The sequence below is a fragment of the Scyliorhinus canicula genome, chromosome 16 (genome assembly GCF_902713615.1).
Source record: "Scyliorhinus canicula chromosome 16, sScyCan1.1, whole genome shotgun sequence".
Lineage (NCBI taxonomy): Eukaryota > Metazoa > Chordata > Chondrichthyes > Carcharhiniformes > Scyliorhinidae > Scyliorhinus > Scyliorhinus canicula.
The window spans coordinates 108,893,109-108,904,209 of NC_052161.1; the positions used below are offsets into that span (position 1 = coordinate 108,893,109).

Genomic DNA, 11,101 nt, shown 5'->3' on the forward strand with positions numbered 1-11,101 from the left:
TGACCTCGCGGAGGAACCCATTGCTCGGGCTTTCTCATTTAATAAGAGAGAAGTGGCAAGGACTGCTGACATCTGTGGAACCGGCGTCCCAGCAGGAGTTTGCCTCATCTGATGGAGAGGAGAAAATAATGGGTGGGGGGAGTTGGGCAGGGGTGTGAAGGGGGGGGGGGGGGGTGGGAAAATGTCAGTTGTGCTCTAAATTGATTTTTTTTTTGTCTGCTCCCTTCAGATTTACGTCGGATGTTCGGTCCGTCCTCAGTCGGAATCTTCACCAACATCGACTATGGTGACATTACATTAGGTTTTTCTGGTGTACCCTTGTTGCCAGCTCATGCTATCCCCTCCTGCGCTTTGAACATTGTGAAACCTGCACTCCAGGGAGGGATTCTGAGTATGCATGAAGTTACATAAGCTCAGTGGATAGTCAAGACCTGTTTACTTCTGCGTGGACAGATAGATATGTGAATGTTACACACGTTCAAATCAGTGCTGAAATTGTGCATCGTCCAATGCATTTTAATATATCTTTTTGTTTATAAAGTGGTATTTTTGGAGCTGAACTTCGCTCAGTTGTCTGAGTTGGAGGTTTTCTTTTTGAAGTGTTCTTTCTGCCTTTTTAATGTTTGAATTATGTAAAAAAACAAAAGACAGTTTCATGAGAATTAACTTATCGGTCTAACGGTCACCAGGTGACCAGGCTGCTTCCCATTGAAAGGGAGGCAAGCTTTTTTTATCTGCTCCGTCCTTCCAAACAATGCCAAGTTTTCACCCAGCTGTTTGACCAGGAGAAGCGATCCCAAGTCTGAGCCTGTCAATGGTGCTAAACCACAAATCCAGAACAAGGCTTTGTTTGGGCCTAAATTTTTTATAAAGCGCCTCCCAGGTGTGAATAGTTCTGTCAATTCAGCTTTTATCAAACAGTATTAATAATTGCATATCAAATGAAGAATAAAATCTGATTTCTAGTACAATAATGGGTGATCTGTATCATGACTTCATTTATGGCCTGAAGCGGTGCAGTTTAACTATCATTGTAACCATCAGCCTTGCCTAAAATCTGATTTTCCTCATCAGTGACTGGTTATTTCAGTTGAAATCCTGTTCATCTCCACCAGGATTTCCACTATTATCTTGCATTTTATTTGACCATAACTCTCTTCAACCTGCTTTCTCTTCTCTTTCTCGACATGTCTTGTGGACTCGATAGGTAAAGGTAAAATGATCTATGTGCCACGGTATTGGACCTTGCAGATGAGAAGGTTTATGGCAGTACCAGAATTAGACAGGCCCCTCTGGTCTAAGGTGGGGCAAAATGAGCATCATTTCTGCTCTTTACTCTGCTGCTGAAAATTGTGTGTTATATAAGATAGGGTGAAAGATAGAGTTAACAAGTGAAAGCAGGGATGTGTTAATTATCCACAGCTGAAAGGTCCATGCGCAAGAATTACCCGTCCTACCCGCCAGCAGGATCTTCTGGTCTGCTGAAGGTAATCCCCCCTCCCCTCCCACAACCCCGTGGCGGGAGGGGCAAGCTATGCAAGACGTCATAAAACACTGGAGGGACCAGACGATGCCACTGGCAGCCAATGATGAGTCACCGCCGCCGCCGAGCAACACGCTGCAGGAGTGCTGGGAAATCCCCCCCGCCCCCGTGCCTCTGCTCACACATAGACCAGAGTTTTCTAGCCCTGCCTATCATCTGATCTTCCAGTCCCGCCGACAGTCAATAGACTTTTGGCTGGCCTGCCTCATTCTCCACAGCAGGGCCGGAAAATCCCAGCCATAAAATACGACCGGGGGTGGGTGTCTATTAATTTAAATAAACATTTCCTGAGAGAATTGCTCTGTTAACATTCATGTAACTGGCATTGCACTGCTGCAATCCCATTTTGCGCCGTTTTGCTGCATAAATGTAATGGTATGGCTGGCAGTGCGCCCTCTCTCAACCAGCAAGACTGTAGGATCATGTTCGGCCCTAGGGCTTGAGCCAGTGATGCTATTAGTGGAACAGCACATTCTCTTGGTGTCCTGGTTCACATCCTACCCCAACGAGTAGTGCTAAAACAGGTCAAACTAGCAATTCACCTCATTGCTGTTTGTGGGACTTTATAATGTGCAAAATGGCTCCCACATTCTCCTACCTAACAGTAACTGTGCTTCCAATAAATTTGTTGGATGGGAAGCAGTTTGGGATATTTGGATAGATGTGAGAGAACGGAATGTAAATGCAAGTATTTGCTTCCATATATTTGACTTAAACTGTGCCAGGATTTTGGAGAACTTCACACTGTTGGGTCCGAACATGTTACTATATTTAACACCAGGAAAAATGGGAATGGATATATGTTGTGAGGATGAGTCAATTAGTGGACATGAGCAGCTGGAGACTAAAATGGGTAGCATTGGCTTTGCAATCTGGCCATTTATAAATTGGCATATTTTACAGATGCATGGGGCGGGATTCTCCCATTCGCCACTGGGAATACCGATTCTGGCTCCTACAGGGGGTCAGCACGGCGCTGGAGCGGTTCACGCCACTCCAACCTCTCATTCCAGCATGAACTGTGCACCGCGCCAACCCGCGCATGCGCGGTGGCCTCCCTCAACATGCCGGCCCCGACGCAACATGGCGCGGGAGGTCAGGGGCCGGCATGTAAGAAAATAGGCCCGGGGAGCGAGGTCGGCCCGCTCTGATTGCAGGCCCTGATCGCAGGCTAGGCCCCATTGGAGGTGCGACCAGGTGTGGACGGTGCCGGTGGGACTCTGCCATGTTAGAGAGGCCGCCCGGCCCATCCGGCTTGGGTAGAGCGACCGGTGCCAATGGTGGCGAATCTCCGCTCCGAGCAGAATCGTGTGCCGGCGGCGTGGCGCGGTTGCGGGGATTCTCCAGACCAGCGCGGGTTTGGGAGAATCCCACCCGTGGAATTTAAAATTTCTGTGCTGATTATGCACTCCATTTTGATGGCAGCAGCCAAAAAGGTTGTCTCTGTGCCAAGCAATTCAGTATGTTCTGCTGTGGTAGTTTTTGCCAGCTGGGCACCCTGGCAATGCCACATGGGTTCTCCACTCGCCAGTGCAGGAAATGGGACTAAGTGTTGCCCCGGCGGGGCATTCTTCACGGAGGCCCAAAAATGAAGCCGAGTTCCTTTGAATACTGAGGTTGTTCTTGATCTAAGGTTTCTTACCTCTGCCTTTATCGCATCAAATGCCAACCTGCATCTACCGGCCTCGCCTAGGAGACCTTGCTGGGCACCATTCAGTACTGGTCCCCACAAATGGGGACTAGGGGGAACGGTGGCGGGGTGGAGGGGGTCTCCCAGGTGATTGGAGGCCACCGGCCAGGCTGGCAACCTGGCAATGCCACCTGGGTGCCAGTCTGCCACTGCCAGGTGGCCCAGACCGGCTGGTAGGAGCACTGACAGGGTGCCAAGCTGGCATTTTGTTTACGCTAAGGATCAGGCCCAGGGTGTGCCTTGCCCGTATGTGATGGGGTGCAGGGGCCCCGAGGTCCTCCCCCCCGCCCCCCAGCAGATGAGAGGAGGCGTGTTGGGGGCACCCGGGAGTCGGGTCGCCATTTAAAAATGACATCCTGATTCCTTCATAACTGACCTGGTTTCTTTTCTCGGTCTGAGAATGGGGGGGAAATTTGTACCTTTGCACATCTCCGCCTACCCAAGAAAGGCATTATCAATAACATTTATTACTCAATTTTTTTTTGTATATGAAGTCTTTGAATAGAGGTTTGGTATATTAATTAGGATATTTACATGTAGATTGAAACTATTTTTAGGGAAATCTGTGTAAAGGGAGTAGATTTTCTGCCGCGCTTGTACATAAAAGTACATTGTGAACTTTAGCTCGGTTGGCAGGATAGCTGGTTCACGATGCAGAGCCAGGCCAGCAGCGCAGGTTCAATTTCCATACCGGCTGAGGTTATTCATGAAGACCCTGCCTTCTCAACCTCTCCCCTCGCCTGAGGTTTAGTGATCCTCAGGTTAAATCACCACCAGTCAGTTTCCCCTTCAAAGGGGAAAGCAGCCTATAGTCATCTGGGAACTATGGTGACTTTACTTATTCTTTCGCTATATTATTGTCTACACTTTGGAGCCTCAATTTTGAACCTGAAACCCTCCAAAGCCTAGGGAAAAACCACACTTCGGATGAAGGGGTGAGGGGTGCAGTTAAAATTGACTCTGGCAGCAACCTCACACTTTTAATGGCCAGGTTACTTTGTAGCTGCTTTGATCAGTAATAATAACATTAACGAGGCCTGGTCATTTAAAATCCACTGAACCTGCCTCTAAGGGCTCCTGGGGATGGGCCTGCGATACTGTGTTTCTGCCCATGAGTTAACAGAGAGCCCTGTGTCTTATATTTACAAGAAAGGCAAAGCTAATTGTTTTATCAGGGTGCTATATATTTTTTTTTAAAAAGAGGAGCCTGCATTTGGAAGTCACCTGCTTGAACATTTTATGAGAGTTAGCGCTGAAAGACCACTTACCAGAGCCCAGTTGTTAAGTTTGTTTTTTTAATTGGATATACTGATAATTTTTGTGCTGGATTCTGGAAAAACCGAATGGCACTAATTGCTATTTTTGACAGCTGACTGATGAAAGCTTTGTTGCGTTACTCAGCCATTAATGAATAATGTGAACCAGTCCATGTGGTCTTTTTAAGCTCAGCAGTTTCTAATGCTGGTGGGTGTTAACTCTTAACTAGTGCTGGTGGGTGTTAACTCTTAACTAGTGCTGGGGGGTGTTGGTTCTTCTTCACTGCACAGCTTGAGCAATACAGACATATAAATTACTTGGGGTGGCTGAAAATTCTTGTCCCCTGTATTTGAGCATTTATCATTTAGAAGAGTATAGAAGTAACGCAAAACTGTATATTCAAGCATCAAAGAATGTTTTTTTGCACAGTTTAGCCGACAGCTGTTTGGGTTTACTTACTGAGCACTGCTTAACCGCTAAATAATAGTGTGGACTAGTAGTCCAAAGCTATGTCAGAAGACAGCCAAGAGGAACTTTGTGGGATTGCCATCTCCTAATCTGGTGATCGTTGGAAGAATTTGCCCAAATCAAAGTTTTGACTGCCATCCCTGTAATTCACCAATATGGGAGGCATCACTTAATTCTTGGTCCTTTTGTAATTGGATTACTGTAGCTAGTCAGTCTGTTGCTTTGTAGAGTGGGCCTACTTTAGTGCGAACCACTGATAATGTTGCGTGAACAATTTTAGTTGCAAGTTGAAACTCATTTGCGTGTGACCGCGGTTCTTGTTCTTCCTGATGATATTCTTTTGTGTGATTTAGTAGATGTTGCATCGCTCATAGTAGCGTTTATGCAGACTAGCGAGACGACTGTTTCAATCCTTAGTCTGCTTCTGGTTAGCCGATCTCTGCCAGGACTACGGAGATTCGCCTCAACAACGCTGGTAGTGAGCAGGGAGATAAATCAAAATCTGGATCCTGATTGTTATCCAGCAAGCATTCCTGGAAATTGCACATGTGTGGATGTTGTGTGAGAATAGGATTGCAGCTTGGCCCTAATGCTGCTCAAACACTTGGCTCTTGGTGCCGGCTAGTCAATCCAAAATAGGCTATCATTAAAATTGCTGGTTCATTGTTTTTTGGGGGGGGAATGGGTAGATTCGTGGAAGGAGTACATCTGTTTTTTAAAAAAATCCAATTTAGTAACATAATTTGAGTTTTAAAAACTGCAGTTTTTATTGACAGTCAATTTATGTTTTTATTGGGTTTATAGTTTTTTTTTAATAGATGCTTTGGGGATAATGTTGTAAATGTGATTAAACTGTTTCTATTTTCACAGGCTGACTTGGACATATTTCAGTGACATATATACTTTTTAATCTATAAGAAAAACAAAGAACAAACCCATTGACACATCCTTCTTGTATCCTCCTCGTCGTCCTCCCATCGTAAGTGTCCAGCTGATGCGTGTACTTGATTATCCCTGACTGGAGAGCAAGCCCAAATATTTGCCCTTTTGAGTAAAGAGGTTCTTCCTAACTTGCATGTTGGTGCACTAGTTGTTTTCTCCTGCCTTCATATGAAGTCGTTGGGGGGAAGGCGGGATCAGGGTATTGAACTTGATGATCAGCCATGAGCATGATGAATGGCAGAGCAGGCTCAAAGGGCCAAATGCCCTCCTCCTACTTCTGTTTTCTATGTTCTAGGTAAGGTGCCCTTTTGGAGGGTTGGTGCAGACTCGATGGGCCGACTGGCCGCCTCCTGCACTGTAGGGATTCTATCTTTTATTCTATTGTCTCAACCCAAGGAACCCTGCGCTCTCTTCCTCTGCATTAGTGTAGCTGAAGTTTGTACCCTGTTGGCCAATGGAGAAGAAGCAACAAAAGAAATGCGGAAAAGTGATAGAATTACTAGCATTATGATCTTTATTATTGTAAGCCTACTTATGACATTAACACTGCAATGAGGTTACTGTGAATGGCCCCTAGTCACCACACTCCGGTGCCTGTTCGGGTACACTGAGTGAGAATACAGAATATCCAATTCACCTAACAAGCACGTCTTTCAGGACTTGTGGGAGGAAACCGGAGCACCCGGAGGAAAGCCACGCAGACACTGGGAGAACGTGCAGGCTCCGCACAGACAGTGACCATAGCCGGGAATCAAGCCTGGGATTCTGGCGCTGTGAAGCAACAGTGCTAACTGCTGTGCTACCGTGCCGCAAACCAGGGTGTCAGGAAGATCCTGTTTTTTAGTAAGAACCTCCTCATTGAGTGTTTGTTTGCCACGTGGCTGTGAATAGCTGTACTCCATGCTGTCACACTCGCTTATTGCCTCCAGATTCGATTTGCTGGTTGATCCACCATGTCAAGGAAGCAAAAGCTGAGAATACTGGAAGTGGGTAGTAGGTTGGTCTTTGAAAATGAAAGTGGGTTGAGTCTTTAGGTGGGACCCTTAATCAAAAATGCTGGGTTCAGCTGAAGGGTCTCGTTCACAGTGCTGATTGAGATTGACAGCTGTTTGAGCTGCTGTGAAGGTCCAAAGCTTTTTGCTCCTTTTACTACAGATTTCCTATTGTTTCCTTTTTGTGTGTCTCTCTCTAGTGAGTCACAATGAACCTGTTTCCTTTGAAAAAGCTGGAAGGAATCAGTAGTTCATGTACCAGTTTGGCCCGTCACAACTTGTTCAAAGTTCTACCACCCTCATACTCTAACTCCAAACCCTCCTTCACATCTTCGTTGCTTCCCCGTTCTCTCGGTGTAATTTCAAAATGGCTGTATTGCTTCCTGCCACTTCAACTCGATAATGCTACATTTTCTTCTGAGAGGCAGGCCCCCTTTGCATCACCCTCTCCGTCCTTTCCACCCTCACCAACGGATGCTTCAGCTGGCTCTGCCCTACTTTGCAATGTTCTACCTGATGCTCTCTGCGTTGACACCTCTCTGGCTTCCTGGCAGCCTACCTCTTTTCCCCTCCACTCTGTTTCATATCCAGTCTCCCCGAAGATTTTCCAGTATGTTTTATGTTGAATGCTGCTACAAAAGTGCAAGTTGTAAATGATACTGCAATGGTTTTGTTTCTGGGGAGGTTTAATCTGTGTGTAGCAGAATTGGCACGCCCCAGCAGATTGAAAACCATACAGGGTGAAATGAGTTGGGAATTCAGTCCAGTTATAATTCGACTGGACAGCATCTCACAGATCAACTTGTTCAAATTTGACAATCTTGCTGATAGACCAGAGCAACAAGGTGCAAGTCTGTCACTGGTGATTTAACAGTAATGGGTGTATCAGCTAACGTGCACTTTTCTTTCCTGTATGATATCAGTACTAATGTGTTCAATCCTATTGGATAAATCCACACTTGCAAAAGCCTCCATTGTGGTCTGAAGGAGGGGAAAGTTCTCCTGTAGTTCACACACTGTTTATATTACGATAGACTTGAAGTTGGAGAAGATTTTGTATCACTTTACATGCAGAGATCAGAGTGAAATATTTTTGTATGTTTAAAAATGACCTAATCATGCTGGTAGTTATCAAAGGTCATTGGCAGGATATTAATGCCCTTGTTATAACTTGATGAAAGGGTGAGGCAGTGTGTATTTTTTAAAATGATGTATTTTGAAATTTATTTATAAATGTCAAAACCCAAACATATTTGGACCTTCTGGAGAAGAATAAACTTGGAAAAAAAAATGACAACTTTTTCCTGTCTTTGATTGTACTGCAGTGTGGTTTGAGTAATTATTGAGGGGAGGTGGTGGTATAGTGGTATTGTCACTGGGCTAGTAATCCTGAGACCCTGGATAATGCTCTGGGGACATGGGTTCAAATCCCAAAATTTTGAATTCAATAAAAGTCTGGGAATTAATAAGTTTAATGATGACCATGAAATTTTTTTTTTTAGAACCATCTGGTTCACTAAACAGATCTTCCATCCTTAGTGGTCTACATGTGACTCCAGATGCACAGCAATGTGGTTCACTCTTAAATTCCCTCTGAAATGGCCTACGTTCAGAGCAATAAATGCTGACCCAGCCACGACAAGCCACATCCCATGAATTAATTTAAACCAATTAATGCGCAGCCAAGTTGTGAAGCTATACATTATTCTTCATCTTTGTAATATAATCTGCAATTGTATGGACTTTGAAGCTTGAACCAGACAGAGTTCACAGATTTATTCCAAATTCTGAGTCGAGAAAGGTTTCTCCTCATCTCCCTCTAGATATTTTCCAAGTGATTTTAAATCTATGACCTTCTAGTCATTGGCCCTCCTAATGGAGTAAATGATTCTTGTTTCTATCTACTTCATCAAAACCTCTAATGGTCACCCCTCCAAGGAGAACAATCCTTTGTAGCCCCAGTCCTGGTAAACCATCTCTATCTTTTTTTCAATGCCTTTATTCCTTTAAAATGCAGTGCCCAGAATTGTCCACCGAGATTTATTAAGTTCTAACATTATATCTGTGCTTTTACATGCTATGCTTGTATTTATGAACCAATAACCCAATATCTTTCTTATGCATCTGGTCAACTTCCTATTCCACCTTTTAAGGTATTGTGTATATGCAAACTAAGGTCTCCCTGCTCATTGAATGCTTTCAAAATCATACCATTTATAGTGTACTGTCTTTCCATATTAATCCTCCCAGTCCACTTCCCATCAATGATTCTTTTTTAAAACGTGTGTAGGGGAACTAATTCACAATGAGTTGTCAATTTCAAGAACTTAAAGGATTTTGGACACAAAACAGGACTGAGAGAGCAGGGGTAAGCATGACTGTTCTCTTAAGGAGCCAGAATAGGCATTATGGGCCAAATGGCCACCTCTGCTGTATATCTCTGTGATCTAGGTATGTTCCTGGATTGTGCCGAGTTAACCTGCACAACAGCACCACTCTTCCCTGAATGCCCCTGGGCAAAGGAAGTGTCATGAATCTACCTGGAGACAGGAATAGAGAATATTCAAAGAGCCTCCATTGGTAAGCGTCAATTGGTAGGCATCTCTTCCAGTAACGAGTTTAGAACGACAGTTTAGATAATCAAGTATGAATAGCTTATGGAGGAGGAACCGACTATAGACGATTGGGAAGTTTCCTGAGATATACATATGTTAATGTATAGTCAAGTAAGTTGATGGGGCAGGCAGCCTAATACACAGAAGGCATAATCAAAGAACAACAAAGGTATCATTGCCCAGACCCTGAAAAGCTAGGAGAGGCAGTTGCTATCTAGCAGTCTCAGATAGCAGACAGGTCAGTTTCCAGCCACCAAACCTGAAGGCCAAGTTTACAGCAAACAAGCTTCTAGGTCTAAGAGCCAAGGCAGTACAAAAAATCTTTGTAACAGCAGTTTTAAAATAGCTTTACTGGACCAGAAAAAAGATGGCTCCTAGGTTGGAGTATCATCCTTGTGTTGTGTGGTAACGATAGCTGGTTATTAAATTTGGATGTTGTTTGGAGAACAAGAAGTCTTAGAGTTTGGGTATCTTAGATATATTTTGTAACAAGGCGTACATTCTATAGAAACTGTATTTAACAATTTGTGCATCTTGAATTGCATGAGGGTAGAGTAGCCTGGTTTGTGTTTATTCGTCTTTAATAAATAGTCTGTAGTAATTGTTACACGATGACGGGGCTTTTTATTCTTACTGGGGTTTCACTTGTCTCCTCATACCAAAATGAAACCATACATCCTTCAAGCGCGTGTTCCAAGTTGACATGCTCTCGCAAATAATGTCAGTGTGTTTCATGACAGAAAATTGGGGGCTCGTGTTTGGAATCTTAGAGGCTTAATTCCTTGGGTGTAGGAAATTTGTGACTTTTGAATGTAACGATAGTGAGGAACAAGTAAGAATGTGTTCTAAGGGAGGAAAGAGAGAGAGAGATGGAGATTTCCAACTTCGCGCACAGGAAACAGCAACTGAAAGGTTGGAGCAGACATCAAAGGAAGGTAATTCTAGACAGGAACCTAGTGGGGAGATTTTCAGATATGTACTAGCTTTACCGAAATCTGATGTGAGTAGATACTGAAACATCGTTTTCATGCTTTTGAGAAAATAGCTAAACATTTAAGACTGCCACAAGATTGTTGAACCCTACACTTACAGGCTAAACTTGTGGGTAGGGCTAGTGAAGTCTATGCATCCTTATTAGAGGAAAGGTCTGGAGACTGAGACATTGAAGAAAGCTATATTCGGTGCATCTGAGCTAGTACCATTTGGATCAGTGGTAATTCGAGGCAAGCGGTGAATTTAATTTTCTTGTTTTACAGTTAAAGTTTAGTGGCCTAGTTAACTGGATCTGCCCCCACCCTAATTGCTGAGTATCAGTTATCTGTCAATCACCTGAAGCCTGATTAGAGGCAAAGGTGTAAATTTATTTCTTCTGTTTGAAGCTTAACTAGTGTGAGTCATCTCCGTTTAGCTGGGTTCTATATAAGAGAGAGGCATAAAGCGCACACTCAATAAGCTTTGCACACGGAGTAGAGACAGCCTGAGTGAGTGAGAGGCCGAGATGAAAAAATATTATTGAATGATGAAGTAGACTCGATGGGCCAAGTGGCCTAATTCTGCTCCTATGGTCTTACCAGAGGAGTAATGACAGAAATTT

At 44.1% G+C, this 11,101-nt stretch overlaps 1 protein-coding gene across 2 annotated transcripts in view; it reads left to right on the top strand.

Moving 5' to 3' along the window:
- LOC119979595 (CTD nuclear envelope phosphatase 1-like) overlaps positions 1 to 6,531 on the top strand; it is a 40,141-nt gene extending 33,610 nt beyond the window's left edge. The window contains exons 8-9 of one of the 2 annotated variants that reach the window (XM_038822055.1): positions 230 to 286; positions 5,829 to 6,531. In XM_038822055.1, coding sequence (XP_038677983.1) covers positions 230 to 286; positions 5,829 to 5,868 — 97 coding nt within the window. In that variant the 3' untranslated portion in view covers positions 5,869 to 6,531. Of the gene's footprint in view, positions 1 to 229; positions 5,675 to 5,828 lie in introns of those variants that run through there. The other variant, XM_038822056.1, reaches the window with a different exon arrangement.
- The last annotated feature ends 4,570 nt before the right edge of the window (positions 6,532 to 11,101 follow it).